This window comes from Malaya genurostris, chromosome 3, assembly GCF_030247185.1.
Source record: "Malaya genurostris strain Urasoe2022 chromosome 3, Malgen_1.1, whole genome shotgun sequence".
Classification (NCBI taxonomy): domain Eukaryota; kingdom Metazoa; phylum Arthropoda; class Insecta; order Diptera; family Culicidae; genus Malaya; species Malaya genurostris.
Window position 1 is genome coordinate 261324362 of NC_080572.1, and position 20217 is coordinate 261344578.

At 35.9% G+C, this 20217-nt stretch overlaps 1 protein-coding gene across 1 annotated transcript in view; it reads left to right on the forward strand.

Annotated features, from left to right (window-relative positions):
- Positions 1-9043, forward strand: part of LOC131434305 (lipase 3-like) — a 117220-nt gene extending 108177 nt beyond the window's left edge. The window contains exons 3-6 of the mRNA XM_058600970.1: positions 7553-7626; positions 7690-8253; positions 8317-8443; positions 8501-9043. Of these exons, the coding sequence (XP_058456953.1) occupies positions 7553-7626; positions 7690-8253; positions 8317-8443; positions 8501-8859 (1124 nt within the window). The 3' untranslated portion in view covers positions 8860-9043. The remainder of the gene's footprint in view (positions 1-7552; positions 7627-7689; positions 8254-8316; positions 8444-8500) is intronic.
- The last annotated feature ends 11174 nt before the right edge of the window (positions 9044-20217 follow it).

Genomic DNA, 20217 nt, shown 5'->3' on the forward strand with positions numbered 1-20217 from the left:
CTGGGCCACCCGTGATAAGGTGACATTGCAAGCAACTGCACTTTCTGCTGCCTGTTGGAAGAATGCGACAATATGGTAAGCATTGGTAACCGTTTCAGTGCCGGCTGTTCTATAGAAAATAAAACTATAGTTAATTAAATTTTATACGAAATTTTAAAAGAAACAGAAACAATTGTTCAGCATTCTAAACGTTTAAACATTAAAATAGTATGACCCTTCCTTTTTAAAGAAACAATACGCATAAAGTTTAGGGACTTTTCTAAGCAAGGAACAATTGGCAGAATATTGTGAATCTGAGCGTAAACAAATTCTCCTCTAGAAGACAAAATCAAAAATGAATGCTCCAAAAATGTCATAATTCACAACTACTCAATCAAGGCTTAAACCGTGCGATTTCTCATAAAATTTATCTTGAATAAGTTAATAAAATGTGCAACAACCAATAATTGGTCAACTTCGCCTTGATGCATTGTTTTTATTCGAGCATTGAGAAATGGCGGGTGGGTAGCGTCAGAGACATAACCGGATTGACGTGAACACGAATAATATTGGCTCGCTGAAACTTAAACTTTGCCAATATAGAGTACGGTATCAACTTCGCCACTATACACAACCGTTAATAACCGTGTAATAACAATAGTCTAACATAATTGAGATAATCGTTTGGTGAACGTTAACATCCATCAAAATAAAGCAAAGTCTTGGCATTACTTGAAATTTGGCCTTTCTGTTTCAACAGACTTCGCCGTCGATTTATAGCTTACAAGATATGTTACGATCCTACTGACACTAAGAATTCTTCCAGGTTGGGACTCGAACATACGATCACTGGCTTGTTAGACCAGCGCCCTATAAATTGAACCGCCAACCCGGGCGATTAGCATGAGCACCTCATAAATTGAAATTCGAAAAATTCAGAATAGTTTCCAATTTTCGTCTAATACGTCAATGTAAATACTGGTGTTGCTAAAGTGAAATAAAATTTCACCTTTGTATAGGGCACCACATTTCATACATCTTTGTTTTCAAAATATTCAGATTTTTATTTTTAATATCTGGCTGCTGTTTCGGACTGCTATAAAGACATTTATGAATTTCGGCCTTATATAAAGGAAGTTTTGAATTTCTACAACAAAAAACTTGGAGTAGGTAATGCCAGAGACATGAACGCGAGATTGACGTAGGACTGTATTCGAGATGTGCATAGCTATTTATTGTTTTGATACCGTTTAACCGTTTAAGATTTTGATAGTGCTGAAAAGGACTATTTGGTTTTGAAAGATTTTATGTGTATTCTAGAAAGAAGATATATTTTTGCGGTCCTGAAAAAGACCGCTAGTGGCTTTAGAGTTCTGGAAAAGACTGGTTACGTTTGTATTCCAGGAAGTAGGGCGTCATTTCAAGTCATTTGTAAGTTTGAGCCTTAACCTAGAGGAAATCATTACATAAATATAATCGTAACACAAGTCGTACAATCGCTCATATACTTCAATATCCCATACATCTCAATATTTGAGGGAAATAAACTATCCAAATGCTGTACGGGATTCTTTTCTAACCTTCGGAAGAGCCAAATTGTGTAATTTTCGAGATTAAACACTGTTCGGTACAATTTTTCTCGAATGCGATGCAGCCAGCATTTGCCAGCTTTATTTGCACTCATTTGGTGCGAATTTCGCACACCAAAAAGTTCACAAAGCTAATCAAATTATTCTAGATTTGCACTGAACTGATGATTTTTACCTACAACTTGCAAAGAAGTAGTCTTAATAGATTTTCTAGATAACATTTAGAACCATTAGAAAATCAGCTTTCTATAATGTTCCCCATCGTTCTAGGGGAAGGTGTTCGGTTGCCGGCACCACACCGTAACTTTTGACAGAAAGCAGATAGCGTCATTCCGACAAATGTCATGTGTGTGTGTGTGTAATAGCAGAACGTTCTTTTTGTACCGAATACCGATGCAAACATACGCTTGTACTTTTTGCTGCGTTCAAAACAAATTTTAATTGCGTGGAAATCAACACAAAAATTTCTTCTGACTTTTTTTTATAGTATCATAAATTGAAGAGTATCAATCGGAAAGGTGAGTGGATTGAATATTTATGAGGGGAAATCGAGAGACAAAGCAAGCCAAGGTTAATGCTGAAAATTTAACTGCTTAAACAGCAGATGCTTCGGCTAAGAAAAAAAACGTGGAAGACCGGCCAAATCAACACCAAAGGCGCCACCATCCAAATCATCGACCAAGAGAGCCAAGGCGAAATCACCATCAGACAATGAAGACTTTTGTCCAAAACGCCTCCGAAAATAATAAATTCCGGTTTTCCTTTGAATAAGTGCATTCTTTACTTATATTTTTCCGAAATTTCTTTGGGTGCCGGTAATTGAACACCTATTTTGAAATTGCCAAAATTTATCACTTTACTAAATTGATAATAATTTTCTTTCAATCAAATGAATAAACTTAGTTTTTTAATCAGTTGTTAGCTAGGGGCTTTAGCTTTCCATTGATGTATAGATGTCCGCAAAATGTGCACTAAGTCAGACGTTATGAGCTTAAAATAAAAGGGTGCCGGTATGTATGTATGTGTGTATGTGACAAATAACGTCACTCAATTTTCTCAGAGATGGCTTGACCGATTTTCACAAACTTTGATTCAAATGAAAGTTCCTAAGGTCCCATACAAAGTACCTGAATTTCATTTAGATCCGACTTCCGGTTCCGGAATTACATGGAAATATGTGCAAATTTATTTAAAAAAAACACGCACTCGATTTCCATGGGAATTTCTTAACCGATTTTCACAAACTAAGAAGCAAATAAAAGGTCTTCAAATTCTTTAAAAAGTGTCCGAAAAGTTTATCCAGATCCGACTTTTGGTTCCGGTATTATGGTGCGATTAGTGAGAATTTTCAATTTCCTGAGTATTTTGTCACAAGTGATGGCGAAACTAGGTGCACATTTGTATAAAACTTGCTACTAAATTCATCCAGTTGGCAGATCTTGTTAGTTAGCGAATATATAAAACTACTTTGGGACTACTAGTCTCCGGTTTCCGCTTCCGAACGCGCCGATAATAGTGAAGAAAATCTCCAAAAACGGAACTCACTTGGACTTCTCAGCAACGGTTAAACCGATTTTCACAAATCATGATTTAAAATAAATCTCTCATTGTCTTAAAAGTTACTGAACAATTTGATCCAGATCCGACTTTCGATTCCGAAATTATAGAACGATGAGTATCAAAACATTCAAATCGTCATTCAAAATTATGCAAAACTGGTACGCGCCGGTACGTGCGGCTTTGCTCCGTACGCAGCGTGCTTTGTTCAATTTCGTATAGCGTGCAGGATTGCCACATTTAAATCTCTATTTTTCAGACTGAAAAAATGTAAATTACTAATTCTTTTATTCAATTTGTACCTACTTGTCAGTCTTATTACAAGATCATGATAACGATGCTTTTCTATAAAAGTACACTTATTGCCTTTCTCATGTAGAAAGCTTAGGCAATCACTTGGAAACTTGACTAGTGAAAATTGGCCCAGAGGTCTAAGTGTTCTATAACATTCGACACAGTTCATCGAGCTGTGCAATGTATGTGTCTGTGCGTGTATGTGTGTGAGTATGTGTCAAATAATGTCACTCATAAAATAAAAATTCTCGTAGTCCCATAGGTTGCTATTGAATTTCACACCGTCATCTAGAGCGACGATGCAAAAAAGCGTAAAATTCTTTTAGATTTGGCTTAAAACTGATTAATTTGTAGGTTATATAAAATTTATTTATTTGTAGGTTAATATTAAATAGTGGTCAAAACGTTTAAAACGAGACTTACTCAATTCATCGATTTCCACAAACAGGCTCAAATAAAAGTTCCTATAGGCTAATAGGTTGCTGTTTAATTTCATCCGGATCCGACTTCCGGCTCCAGAACTATAGGGTAAAGTATGTTCAATCATTTAGTGTGACGATGCAAAATATAGGAAAATTAATATTAACTTGACATAACTGTTTATTAATTGAAAAGTTTATGTTAGTTTATACCCAAAGAAAGTTTCTTATTTTATTCAAGATGTAAAAAAAAATCTTCACTAAATCTTCTAGTGATATTTTTGAAAATACAAGTAATATGAGAAAGGCGCCTTTTGTGTCTCAGAACCACGTTTTTTGAACTGGCCAGAAACATAAGTCAAGTAAATCTTGACCAATCGATTAAAAAATTTTACAGAATATTCTCGATAGTTATCTCCACAGAAGTACGTAGGGGGTTTTGAAAATCGTGAATATTTATTTTTTATCAATTTTGTGATGGAAAAATTCGGTTTTATTTTCAGAGGGCTGCCATTTTACAGAAAATCAATTAATTAAAAAACCCCTACGTACCTCTATGCACACTAATATGAAATTTGAAAATGTTTTGTTTTTTGTTCTAGATCGAAAATTACGGGAACTGAATTTCCGGCCGTCAAAATGCAGCACTTTCGCGGAAATGCCGCCAAACCGCCATATTGTTCTTCAATTTATAAAACATCATTTTTTGTACTTAAATATACATATTAAAAAATTCGTCATACAAAATCTTGATTACTCCATTTTTTGGATCCAAAAATAATTCCCCAAAAAAGTCCTTTTCTTTTTTTTCTACCGTGATGTAATCCCTTAAGACACAATATTGAATGTTCTTCCACGTAAATTTGCGTAAACTGCGACGCTCCATTTATATACATCTAATAAGATGTAAAATCACATTGTTTTTTTTTCGAAGTGTGCATATTCGCCATTGACTGTTACATTATCTTGACGTAGATTGCAGCCTGCGCACTCGATGTGTCTTCGTTCATGAATTATCATAGACTGAAGCTAGCGAGGTCTGTTTATAGATTCGGTTGATTTTTATGCTTCGTGTTTGGCCCTATTTTATACTATTTAAACAATGTTTACCTAATAAACGTGGTATTAACAAAAATCTTACACCTTCTTCCATTCGTTTCGTGAAAGAGTTAGAAAAAATACTGAAACGGGTGAAAATTTATTAAGAAATCAAATCTGGAATAATTTTGTTACAATTTAAAAAATGCACCCAGGTGAGCATAGTAAAGAAAAACGTAGTCCTACATTAAAAATATTTCATTATGAACCAAGTATATTTACAAGGAAATCCTTTCCTTTTGGGGCGACACATTTCCAAACGACACCCATACTAGTATAAAGGAACAATCCTGGTTAAGAAAACGTGTGTGTAGCATTCTGTCTGCTGTTCGATTTTGACATTTTCTCTTCAGTTGAGAAATTGTCATCGAACGCGTCAATTTTTTTGAGCGAATCGTAAAAATCCGAACTACTCGCGCACCACGATGGAGAAATTAGTTAATGTAGATGATGGAGTCTATGTGAGTTCGATTGCTGGAGTAGTACAACACGCAGAACCCATCAATCACAAAAAGGCAATATTGTAATTGTTGATTCTTGCCTTGGCTGTTTCAATTTATTCAACTAACATTTCTATTGGTATTTTCATAATCAGGTAATTGAAAATTTGTTACTTTATCGTGTTTTCAATTCTAGATTAAAATTTCAGAACATACTATCCAACATTTCACACACAAAATTAAGAATACACTGTTGAGATATTTTTTTTATAAATTTTACTGTAAAATTATTGGTGTAAGTTCGATAACATGAAACAGTTCTGTTGTTTGGACGTTTGTTGGATGGATAGCCCAATCTGCCAACGATAAAAAGCAATCAATTGTGATGGGTCTTTTACAATTGAACACTCCAACATAAGGTTTGAACATTCTGTCAAATGAGGTAAATTTTCCTTGAGTTCTTCATTACACTCTTTGCATTGAAACGATTATACTTTTTGTTATTGTTTTATTTTCACCTCAATTTAATCCAAAAAACTTTCCATATGTAAAATTCGGAATTGGGTCGTTGATGATGGACACGGATTTTTCAAGCGTGCTTTCGAATAAAAAAACACGTTTAAAGTATATTGTTTATAATATCGAAGAAAACATTTTACTTTTCTAGAGAGCGGGTAGGGTCTAAGTCTTTCGAATAGTCATATAAAAGAAAACTTTGTATATTTTATTTCAAGAATGTTGTGTCAAATTTTTAAGTCAATCGAAGCAAAACTTTTAGGCCTGCGCGCCGAGCTCTTGCCTCTTCGCAATATGAAATTAGAAAAGATAAAAGCCCTGACTTCCACAATTTTGTTTCGATAGGCTTGAATGTTTGACGAAACACTCTTGAAATTACAATTAAAAAAATTGATTTTTCAAAAGTGTTGCACCCTACCCGCCGCTCAAACCACACAAAGGTTCAGTTCTTTTTCGACCAGATTTGGTATCTTGCCACGTCTAAAAAAAAAAATAGTGGGAACCCAAGAGCTCCGTTCAATAGAAAAATACTAGGTCACCCTCCAGCAGAACATCTATATAACCCAAAAGACAGCCAGATCAAGACGAAATGGCGAATTGTGGCGAGGGAGGGAAAGCAAAAGAGCTGGGCAAAACTTAATGGAACGAGTCAAACGGAATGTCCGACCTTTGCACTCACTAAAAAACTAACTTCAGTGAATATTTTTCCTTTATTCTGCATAAATTGGATATTGAAACGTGCTATTTTTTATTCGTTAGTAAAGTGTAATATTGATTTAATCTTACATTGTATGAACGGTTTGTAGGAAACATAATTACTCATCTTAGTGCATCCAAATCCGAAACGGATTTGAAATCTTTAAAATCGATTTTGTCTAGGACTCGTTCAGGAATATTTTCAATATTCTCACTAGAAAATTCGACTGATTTTGTAAAGATCACTAGTGCAACATTTTGTTGAATAATTATTCCTTTTTAAACTAAACCCATTTGAAAAAAACGGTAACAATTCAACTCCAAGGCTGTCGAAATCTGTGTTTGAATCTAGTTCTTTAATGCTTCTAGCTTTCAGATTTTATTAGAATATGCCAATATTCGTCATAAATTGTGATTTGAGCATTAAGTTTTCATCGTAATTATTGATATCGTAATGTTAAACATCAACTCATAAATATAACGAAACATTTACCCATACTTTTTAAGCTAACATATAAAGAAAGAAATTTTACCATTTTTTCGAAAGAGGGACAATTTAAAACATTTTACCATACCACACCAAGCTCATCCACTTCTGTACGGCTGTTGATGTAAAAGGGTGTCCCACGATAGTTTTAAAAACATACGCGATATGAAAGGAGGTTGAGAACCGCTGGTATTGAACTAGTTAACTAATACAACGTAGTTGGTGATTAACTATTGTTTCTTAGCGCTTTTTAGTAGTAGAACACTCGATGATGTATACACTCGGATAGATAACAATGTCGATAATAAAAATAAAAACGGAAAAAAACTGTAACGCGATTATAGAATGCTTGCGTACTCAAAGGGTTATGACAGCTACTAAGTGCACCCGCATATGCACAAAGTCGTATAAATATTCAATAGCATTTAACAAAACTAACTGTTTCGCAACAACCAATCATGACGAAGATCATTCTAGTACTACTGGGCATAGTTTCAGTGCCAGTGCTGATGCTCCTCGCAATAGATGCCGAAGACGGCATTCTTCAAACTGTAAGTTCAAGTTCCCAGTGTGTCATTGTTTACAAGTGTTCATAATAAAGAATATTCTTCCAGCATCAAATCGCTACAAAATACGGATATAGAACGGAAGTCCATAGAGTGGAAACCCACGATGGATTCGTTGTAGAAATGCATCGACTGTCGGCATCCCCAATGACAGGTGAATATGATTCCGACAAACCACCAGTATTTATTATGCATGGCTTGCTGGGATCATCGGCAGACTGGATTTTGATCGGCCCTCAAAATGCCCTTCCTTATTTACTTTCGGATCGCGGATATGATGTTTGGCTTGGCAATGCTCGAGGAAATCGCTACAGTCGGAAACATAGTTATTTATCGATAGAAACGAAAGACTACTGGGACTTCTCTTGGCATGAAATTGGTATCTACGACGTTCCGGTGATGATCGATCATATCCTACACATCCGAGGAGTTAATCGATTGCACTACATAGGACATTCTCAGGGTACCACTGCGTTTCTCGTGATGACATCTTTGAAGCCCGAATTCAATGAAAAAGTTATAAAACTACACGCGCTGGCACCTGCTGCATATTTATATTATCTTAACAACCCCTTAATGCGATATCTTGCAACGCATTTACAAACAGCAACGGTGAAATCACCGAAATACTTTCGTTGGTCGTGAAAAATTAACGTACATTTTTTTTAATTTCAGGCTGTCGTTAATATCTTGGGAGTCAATCAGGTCATGCCGGCTGCACCTTTCTTCAACCACCTGGCTAACCTGTTCTGTCCGAACAATAGAGATTCCTGTGTGCACACAATGTTTCTTCTATCTGCTGGTGAGTATCAGAATTTAGACCCGAAAGTTATCCCAGTAATCGTCGGTCACATCCCAGCCGGTGCGTCCATCAAGCAGTTCATCCACTTCGGACAGATGGTTCAGTCCGGACACTTTCGGCAGTTCGATTATGGATCGTCCAACAACTCCCAAATCTATCAGTCATTCGAACCGCCGGATTACAATCTTACGTATGTGCGTGCTCCGGTCGCTATTTACTACGGATCGAACGATCAGCTTACCCATCCCATCGATGTTCGTCGACTAGCCCAGGAACTACCGAACCTGGTTATACTGAAGCAATTTCCCTACAATCACATGGACTTTCTGCTGGCCGCCGATGCGAAGGATGTACTGTATGAACATATTTTGGCCAGCATCGAAACGGACAGTTTGTTCGCGAATACTACGATTTAAATTTGTCACATTGTGTTTTTTTTTTCAATTGTATAGAGGGTTTTTACCTTTTGGGTTAGGAAAGCTCTCTGGGCCTATGACGAATTAGGAATCGAACGGTGAGTTTAAGGTAATTGTATATATATTTTTAATTTTAGAACCGAAGATTGAATATTCATAAAAGAATGATACTCAAAAATACTAATATAGCAGTAAAAATCTATGCAACAAATAAACCAAATTATTGATTCAGTTTATTTTGCAATAATATATTCACATCACGATATTTCAATCCATTTATTGATCCAAAATTCCCACTGTACCTTAGGTTGCTGTCAGATTGGAAACGTCACGCGAAGCGTCTGGACGCGCGTGTGAGCTAGTATTTGATTTGATCAAAGCAAACCTGTCAGAGTGAATGCGATGCGAAAACAGTACATCGCATTAAATCACTTCGCTTCGCAGAGCGAGCGCGGAAAGCGGACCGAAGCGATTCAATGCGATGTACTGTTTTCGCATCGCATTCACTCTGACAGGCAACTAGCTCGCACACGCGCCTCCACGCTTCGCGTTACGCTTTTACTCTGACAGCAACCTTAGAGTGTATGTCACGCGAAATTGTGATATTTGATCAAACAGACCTGTCAGAGTGCATGTGATGTGTTTAAGGTGCATTGCATCAAAACGTTGTGCATCACTTCCCAAATCTAGTACCCTTAGATTGCTGTCAGACTGAACGGCATTTGTGATGCGAAGCATTTTTATGTGATGCACTTTTATCGCATCACACAGTGGGGATCATGTCAAAACACGCGTTTTGCCTTTCTCATATAGAAAGGCTTTACAATCGCTGTGAAAACCAACTTTACAACCGAGGACCGGAGGGCCGAGTGTCATATACCATTTGACTCAGTTCGTCGAGATCACAAAATGTGTTTGTGTGCGCATGTATGCATGTGTGTATGTGACAAATAATGTCACTCAATTTTCTCAGAGATGCTATAAACTTAGATTCAAATGAAAGGTCTTAAGTTCCCATACATAGTTCCTCAGTTTCATTTGGATACGACTTCCGGTTCCGGAATTACAGGGTGATATGCACCAAAAAAAGGAAAAAATAATCACACACGGTTCTCAGAGATGGCTGAACCTATTTTCACAAACACAAATATAAAATTTTCTTGAATTTCATTTGGATCTCTAATTCCGGAATTACAAGGGAATATGTGCAAACTTATTACAAAATGCTCACTTAATTTTCTCGGAAATTTTTTATCCGATTTTCACGAACTAAGATGCAAATAAAAGGTCTTAAAATTCTTTAAAAAACCTCGAAAAATTAATCCAGATCCGACTTCCGGTTCCGGGATTACAGTGCGGTTAGGGAAATTTTTCAATTTCATGAGTATTTTTTCACAATCGATGGCGAAACGAGGTGCACATTTTTATAAAACTTACTGCTAAATTCATCTAGTTGGTAAATTTTCTTAGTTAATGAATATATAAAACTACTTCGGGACTACTAGTCCTCGGTTTCTGCTTCTGAAAGCACCGATAATAGTGAAGAAAATCTCCAACAACGAAATTCACTTCGATTTGTCAGCAACGGTTAAGCCGATTCTCACAAACCATGATTCAAATTAAAGCTCTCATTGTCTTAAAATATACTGTTCCATTTCATCCAGTTCCGACTCCCGGTTCCGAAATTATAGGGCGATGAGTGTCAAAACATTCAAATCGTCATTCAAAATGACGATGCAAAACTAGTACACGACGACTTTGCTCCGTTCGCAGCGTGCTTTGTTCAATTTTGTATAACGTGTAGGGTTGCCACATCAAAATTAATATTTTTCAGGTGAAAAAGTATAAATTTCTAATTCTTTTATTGAATTTGTTAGTGTTATTAAAAGATCATGATAAAGATGCTTTTCTATAAAAGTACACTTATTGCCTTTCTTTAATAGAAAGTTTATGTAATCACTTGAAAAATTGACTATTAAAAATTTTACCAGAGGGCTAAGTGTTCCATATCATTCGACACAGCTCATCAAGCTGAGCGATGTATGTGTATGTGCGTGTATGAATGTGTCAAATAATGTCACTCATAAAATAAATAATCTCATAGTTCCATAGGTTGCCATTGAATTTCATACCGTCATTTAGAGCGATGATACAGGAAAGGGTAAAATTCTTCTAGATTTGATCTAAAACTGAATCAACTTGTAGGGTATATTAGTTACTTACTAAACGAACCGACTTCGCCTATACTGGTTCCAAGTTCTCGGTTCCAGAAGTACCGGAAATAGTGACCAAAATGTTTAAAACGGGACTTACTCAATTTTCTCAGAGATGGTTTGATCGATTTCCACAAACAGGCTGAAATAAAAGTTCCTATAGTCTCATAGGTTGCTATTTAATTTCATCCGAATCCAACTTCCGGTTTCAGAACTATAGGGTAAAGTGTGTTTAATCATTTAGTGCAAAGATGCAAAATAAAGAAAAAATCTTATTAACTTGACATAACTGTTTACAAATTAAAAAGGTTAAGTTAGTTTATACCCAAAGAAAATTTCTTATTTTGTTTAAGATTGAAAAAAAAATCTTCACTGAATCTTTTAGTGATATTTTTGAAAATATAAGTAATATGAGAAAGGCATCATTACACCGCTAGATGGATTAAAAAAGGTTTTTTTATTTGTGATTATGGAGCTTTCATGTCTTTAGAAGCAATTCTGTTTGGAATATCCAGCTTCTTTTAATATTATCCAAGTTGTCATTAATCCACCTACAAGGGAGCAGAAAAAATTCTTTTGCATGCAATACGAGATAGAGAATTCACGCTTTTAGTAAAGTTGTAGATCATGTTTAAACAAGAAAACATGCCGAAGACAAAATGCATTGGTGTCGAGATATGATGCATTCTTTATTAGAGACCCTCGAAATCAAATTTGTTCATCATAACTTTTTGCCTTTCTCATATAGAAAGGTTATGCAATCACTGTGAAAACCGACTTTTGAACCGAGGCCCGGAGGGCCGAGTGTCATATACCATTAGATTCAGTTCGTCGAGTACGCAAAATGTCTGTATGTTTGTGTGTGTGAGGGTGTGTGTGTATTTGTGTGTATGTGTGTGTAACATTTTTTTGCACTCACTTTTATCGGAGATGACTGAACCGATTCTCAGAAACTAAGATTTAAAGGAAAGATCTTGTAACTCCACACAAAGTTCCTGAATTTTATTTTAATCTGACTTCCGGTTCCGGAATTACAGGGTAATATATGCAAAAAAACGAAAATATGTGCACTTACTTTTCTCAGAGACGGCTGAAGCGATTCTCACAAACTTGGATTCCTTACTTTTCTCGGAGAGGGCGTGACCCATTTCAACAAACAAGTTAGATTCAAATGAAAGGTATCATGGTCCCATACAAAACTGCCAAATTTCATCCGGATATGACTTCTAATTCCGGAATTATATGGTGAAGTATGTCAAAAATTGGATACCGTTACTTGAAGCGGCGAAACAAAACACGTAAAAAATTTCTTAGCTTCCGGTTTATTTCTAGATTCCGGTTTCGGGAGTAGCTCTTTTCGTTTCCTCAGAGATGGCCTAACCGACCTGAGTACTTTTTCACTCTATAGGTTATACTAGTTTATGGACAAACCTTTTTGTTTTTCAAGAACCAAAGAAAATTATTTTGAAGAATACCACACATTTAAAAACAAAACGAAGTACTGAAACAGAAATGAACGGAGTGATCACCTGATACAGCGTTCCTTCGAATCAAAAATGAAATATAAACCGCCAAACAGAATAAGATGATATATTGAGGATTGTTTGGTTCCAAATTAAATGCTTGTAATTGAAAATTTCAACAAATCTAATGAAACTGTGTTCATCACAAGTTTTATCAGTCTGTTTTAAAATGAAATGAAAATCATTGATTATTTCCAAAATATAAACCGTAATTCAATCATCTTTTTCAAATAAATGGTAAGTAATATTGAATAATTTACCAGTTGACTGCAAACTTTCAAAATAAGCAAATGAATCATCCATCAGGATAAGATAGGAAACACTCAGAATTCAAATTGTAATAAAAAACGGTAGTGGTATTTATTTCTATATTTTGTCTTCACGAACCAAAGATCAACTTAAGATATAACACATGGATCAATAAATCCCGAGACTAAAGCAGAGATGGCGCTCGTAGTAAACCATTAACCACGTCTTTCTAGAGTACTAGCCTTTGCTTGAAACGGGTCAAAATTTTAAGTCGATCCGACCAGAAACAGCTGAGTTATCGAGGTTGGAGTAAAGTCGTTTTGTAGTTTGTTTAAAAAATGGAAAAAACCGGGTTTCGTGTTTTGATAAAACATTGTTTTTTAATGGGTAAAAACACCGTGCAAGCGAAACAATGGATTGAAAAATGTTATCCGGACTCTTTTCCATCAGAAGCAACGATTTGTCGGTGCTTCGCAGAGTTTAAACGTGGTCGTACCGACACAAATGACGCGGAACGCTCGGGTAGACCTGTGGAAGCCGTTACACCGGAAAATGTGAGTGAAGTGACAAAAATTATAATGAAAGATCGTAAAGTGAAGCTCCGTGAGATGACACAGATATCATATGGAAGTGTAAATTCATGAAAAATTGAGCATGAAAAAGGTTTTTTCCTAGTGGGTTCCGCGATTGCTTTCGATGGAACAAAATGCAGCCTGCCACAAGTCAATGAAAACAATGGCGAAATTGAACGAATTGGGCTTTGATCTGCTTCCCCACCCCCCATACTCGCCAGATTTAGCCCCCAGTGACTAATGGCTCTTTTTTCCACTCAGTTCTTCGAAATTGCAAAATGACGATATGTGTGTATGTAACAAAAACCGGCTCTCGATTTTCTCAAAGATGATTGAAACGATTTTCATAGACTTATATTCAAATGAAAGGTCTTTTTACCCATAGCCTGCTATTGCTATTTTTTTCGGATCGAACTTTCGGTCCCAGAGTAACGTGGTAAGATCAATCAATGATCTCCACTGGTAGCCGACGCGCTCGCTGTCATCCAACATGAAAAAAACCACGGTGACGACGAATCGCCTGAAGATGATGTAGAACTGCGATGGAGAACAACAACATCGCAACTACAAACATAAACACAATAACCAATCCCACCAAACTAAACGCACTCTATAGTTTTCTACGAACATTGGATATCGACATTGTTTTCTTATAAGAGGTTGAAATTGAGCAACTCTCGCTTCCTGGCTACAATGTAGTATGCAATGTAGACCACGCGAAAAGAGGGACGGCTATTGCCTTGAAAGAATACATTCAGTTCTCCAACGTTTGAAAAAAGTTTTCCAAAGAACCCTATCGATCACGATACAACTTCCAGTTTCGGAATTCCAGGTTGATAAGTATAAAAATTTCAATTACAAGGGCGTGTTTACATATTTCATAGTGAAAAATCGAGAAAAAATGCAAAAACGGATTTTTTTTCTAAATTTGTCACAAAATTTTATCACAAAAATGTGCACTCGGCTATCTCGGATATGGTTGACACGACAATTTAAAGCTCACAAAACAACTTAGATTCAAATGAAAGATCTTTTTACTTATAGCCTGCTATTGATTTTTGTTTCGGATCGAACTTCCGGTCCCGGAGTAACGTGGTAAATTGTGCAATAAAATAAAAAAGTGCACTCGATTTTCTCTCAAATCGCTTAACCAATTTTCAATTTTCATTTTCAGTTTAGGATTCAAATGAATGGTACTGGAATGCCATAGAACCCTATCGATCCGGATACGACTTTCAGTTCCAGAACTGCAGATTAATAAGTATAAAAATTTCAATTTCAACAGCGTGTTACAAACGGAATTTTTGTTCTAAATTTGGCGTAAAACTGTTTCAACACTTCGAATACCACTATAAAGATAAATTCATTCGGATTAAAATGTATTTGAACGATGGAAAACCGAATATTCTATTCAAAGTTATTATAAAAAGTTACAACTAAAGCCTGTTGAGAAAATGTCGGAACGCTTACTTTGGCTGGCCATATCTCAGCTGTTAGAAGTCCGAATTTTTAAATTTGTTTATCATTAGACAGATACGTCTATAAGAACATGAATGAAACAGAAAATTTTTCAATTACACTTTGTTAATGAAAGTTATGATCAAAAATGTAACCAAAAATCCAAGCATATATTATCGAAAATTTCGTATTTTCGACATATATTTAAATTCAAAGCGACGACATATGCATTTTTTAAACTAATAGATTGCATTTGACATCAGCTATATGAGTTAGAAGAAATCGTTTTCAACTTTACTTAAAATGTCTCAAAAAATTTGATATTTTTACAGAAATTTTAGAATATTAGAAGTATTCGAAGAATTTGATACCAGCTATAATGTACTGGAAAAAAATAGTTTCAAATTTACTAAAAAAAATCCAAAACTTGTTTCACAGAAATTTTGAAACTAAAATTAAATTAAACCTGTTTGACACTTAGCATTAAATTCATATCGAACATTTAGGCATTATTGATCACCAATCGATTGAATATCGCTTCAATTAAATTTTTAAACAGGAAATGTTATCATATTTGCTAAAATCCCAAGAAAATTTGTATTTTTACAGAAAATTTCGAATCTTAGAGTTTTTTGTGACTCAGCTAAGCACGCATTCATGAATGTTCGTGTACCAACCGACTGAATTGACTTCCAGCTAAAATTTCATATATTTTATATTTTATATTTAACACAAATTTCAAAAAATCGATATTTTCACAAAAGTTTTAAAAATTGAAGCAGTTGTAGGCACTTACGTGAAATTCACGTAAGTGCACGTCTAAGAGATTTTGCTTAACAGTTCGGCTGAAAAGTTCGTATCGTTTAATAGAAACACATATTTTTTTGCAAAAATTCGTTTTTATTATTCAACATAATTGCCATCAGAGGCGATACAGCGATTATAGCGATCTTCCAACTTTTCGATACCATTTTTGTAGTACTTTGTCCTTTGCCTCAGAATAGGCCTCAGTTTCAGCGATTACCTCTTCATTACTTCTAAATTTTTTAACAGCGAGTATTCTCTTGAGGTCTGAGAACAGCAAAAAGTCACTGGGGTCAAATCTGGAGAATACGGTGGATGAGGGAGCAATTTGAGGCCCAATTCGTTCAATTTCAGCATGGTTTTCATCGACTTGTGACACGGTGAATGGTCTTGATGAAACAAAACTTTTTTCTTCTTCAAATGGGGCCTTTTTTTAAAATTTCGTCCCTCAAACGCTCTAATAACGCTATATAATAGTCACTGTTGATGGTTTTTCCCTTTTCGATGAAAATTATACCATGCTTATCCCAAAATACAGACGCCATAACCTTACCGGCCGATTGTTGAGTCTTTCCACGCTTTGGGTTCGGTTCATCGCGTGCAGTCCCCTCAGCTGACTGTCGATTTGACTCCGGAGTGAAGTGATGGAGCCATGTTTCGTCCATTGTTATATATCGACGAAAAAATCGGTTTTATTTCGATATAAAAGCTCCAAACACTGCTCAGAATCATCAATTCGTTGTTGTTTTTGATCGATTGTGAGCTCACGCGGCACCCATTTTGCACAAAGCTTTCTCATATCCAAATATTCGTGAATAATATGTCCAACACGTTCCTTTGATATCTTTAGGGTGTCAGCTATCTCGATCAACTTCACTTTACGGTCATTGAAAATCATGTTGTGGATTTTTTTCACGTTTTCATCGGTAACAGCCTCTTTTGGACGTCCACAGCGTTCATCGTCTTCAGTGCTCATATGACCAGTACGAAATTTTGCAAACCACTTACGAATTGTTGCTTCGCCCGGTGCAGAGTCTGGATAACACTCATCAAGCCATTTTTTGGTATCAGCGGCACTTTTTTCCATCAAAAAGTAGTGTTTCATCAACACACGAAATTCCTTTTTTTCCATTTTTTTCACAATAACAAAAGTAGCTTCACTCAAAATGCAATATCTCACAAACTAATAATCAGACAGCTGTCAAATTTATACACGTATCTTTTGAACTGAAAATGGTATGGATTTAATTCTAGTGGCGCCCTCTCATAGAAACGATACGAACTTTTCAGCCGATCTGTTACCAACTCAATGAACTTAGCAATGTGTAAATTTTTAGGAGTAAAATCTTATATTTACATCAAAATCTCAAAAAATCTACATTTTCGTGGAAGCTTCCGAATTTAACATATTGGAAAATATAAAACAAACATCTATGATCTTTTATGTAGATTGAGTTTGGTATCAGCTACAATTTGTAGAAAATTTTATTGAACTCGATTGAACTCCGAAACTGGTAAAATCTGCAGAGTGAACTAGTTTCGTTTTCTTGTACAAAAATAAATAAAAAATCCGTATTTTCACCGCAATTTGCATTAGCATTCAGTAAAAATATCGAGTTTTTTTTAGATATTCGGTTAGTCGGTTGGTACACGAACATTCTTGAATGCGTGCTTAGCTAAGTCACAAAAAAACTCTAAGATTCAAAAATTTCTGTAAAATACAAAACTTCTTGGGATTTTTAGTAAATATGATAGAATTTCCTGTCAAAGCTGTCATTGAAGTAATATTCAATCGTTTGGTGATCAATAATGCCAAAATGTTCGATATGAATTTCAATCTAAGTTTCAAACAGGTTTAATTTTATTTTAATTTTAAATTTTCTGTGAAATATCTAACTTTTGGATTTTCTTTAGTAAATTTGAAACTATTTTTTCCCGCACATTATAGCTGGTATCAAATTCAATCGATTGGTGTACAAAAATACTTAGCTGTATTCTTGGACTTTTGGTTACGTTTTCCATCATAACTTTCATCAACAAAGTGTAATTGAAAAATTTTCTGTTCCATTTATGTTGTGATAGACGTATCTGTCTAATGACAAACAAATTTAAAAAATCGGACTATGGCCAGCCAAAGTAAGCGTTAGAACATTTTAATTTTAATTTTAAAATTTAGTTGGACTTTGAATAGAATAGTCGGTTTTCCATCGATTTAAATACATTTACACATTCGGAGCGTTAATTTGCAGTTTATGTTATTTGCTGGACAAGCTGGATGGATTTTAACTATAACGACTACCAGTTTTCGTAATTTACCTGAAAAATTGGTAGTTCAACTTAAATCGCACACACTAAACTTCGTTCAGCGGTCGCGTACCCATAAAAAATTTCGGTGAGTATTTTCATGATATAGCGGAGAACGGGGCTAATGGACATTTTTTAGAAAATGAGAAAAATATACCGCACAATCACTAAGCGCGTTCACAAAGTCAATCCATGAATCGATGAATAATAGCAGGCTTAAAAGATATTAAAATTGTCTGGTCTGGTCTGTCTAGCCCCTGTATTTTCTTGAGTTTGTCGGGAGGGAGAAGGGATTGAACCCCTAAAACCCGCCCTTGTATGTCGTTCGGTAATTTTAAATCAGTTATTTTTTTTTGTTCAAGTGTTGATAATTTAGCTCAATTTAATCATTAAAAAGACCTTCTGAAACAAATGTAGAATTTTTTTTCTGAACGTTTTTGAAAAATGAAATTTTTCATCCAATTTTCAAGAGTCATGCCATTCTCTCTTCTTTCGCTTGCTTAGAGCTAATCCCGAATCTAGCCTAAAAGCGTACAATCTGCAACATCAATGAAAAAATCTTAAGAGTCATCATACTGGCGCTTAGCAGGAGATTCGAGAAAATATATACATATCTTTCTTATTCTGCATAATGAAAGTAAGGACGGCCAGTAACGGTGGCATTAGAGTTGTCGAAATGTGGACAAGAATAGAACAATTATAAATTTCAACGTTCACCTCCGGGATATTTGATAAGATCCGTTTGCAATTCGACGTATGACTAACAGCCTTGATCTTTATAGTTACAAGCAATAGAAGACGATCGTAGCGTATGGAGTGAGCCAATTACCTCTCTTGGGCTCGATTCCCAACCCCGTAGTTTTTCTGACTCGACAGGCAAGTGACCGTAAGATTAAGATCACTGTAATCGGAACAAAAGAGCCAAAATATAATTACAAGAATTTTATTCCAATATCATTCACGTTTCACCTTTCAAAACTTATCCAATCTAGGCTGATGGAATCATTCTGTCAAGAATAGCCCCTTCGTGTTCAAAAGCTCTCCACTTTGAGTTACCGGTCGACTATTGTTTTTTAGAGATAGAAGAAAACAAATACAACACTTATTTACATGAAATCATTTCCACGAGTTCTCAGCAAGTCACAATCACTGATGAATTTTTTTTTTGTTTCCAACCAAACGTCCCGTAACTACCTTGATTATTCAAATTATTAAAAAAGCATTTCAAAAACTTATTACCTCCTACTTCAATTCATGCAACAATCTTATTTTAACATACAAGATTCCCGCCAGTTTGGCTCGCAATTTCAGGCAACCCATTCCACCCGTCACGAATGTCCCGGGCGGCGCTAAGCCAGGTAGTAAACGTCGTACTATTATGAACGCAGATAGCACAAAAGTGTAATTTCCTGCACTACCCCCATCAAAGTTTCATCGTTCGTTAGGTGGCCAACCTGTTCTCTCAACCGGTGGCAAAATTGCCACAACCACAGACAATTTGGAACGCTGCTCTCCCACATCCACCAAAAAAGGGTTTCCTTCCAAGCACCAAGGGGTGTTCCAGTTCCAATTAATGGACGCGGAGTCGTTCGCATTCAATGCACTAATCCAGTGTTAGCGCTATTAGACTAATTGGTAAAATTCGTGCCATATGAATGTGAAACAATTATAAACTCATTTCCGTATGCATCCCTAGTAGTGACACTTCCTGTTTGTTTCAAGTACCTTCTGTGATACGGTCACCGCGGCAGCACCCGGCACTGGTTTCTAAGAGTTACAACCAAGCACACGTGAGCAGAGCGTAAAAAATTTGAATTTAAATTAAAAATATTCAAATCAAGAAAAATCAGCCATTTGCGCAAGCTCTGCGGGGCCAATAGGTAAGTAAAACACTCAAAACAAACATAACTTACGAAAAGAAACCCACGATCGTTGACCGTACAACAATAACACGTAAAAATACCTAGAAAAAGTGTTAATTATTTAACAGATGAAAGAACATCCGTTGCTGAACATGGAAATTGCCTTTGATACGTCGACACTTGCGCACCGCGCGCCGCCTCTGCTGCCGTTCTACCGTGGCCGGGTCCGCGCTATCTAAAGTTGGGCCTTTTTTCACTTGAGAGAGCGCATCACGCTATAAAGCATTATCGCGAATACCATCATTTTTCTTCCAAGCATCGCGACCAGAGCAATCCCTATAACCCCCCCTCTTTCAGTTCGCACCGGAGTCGG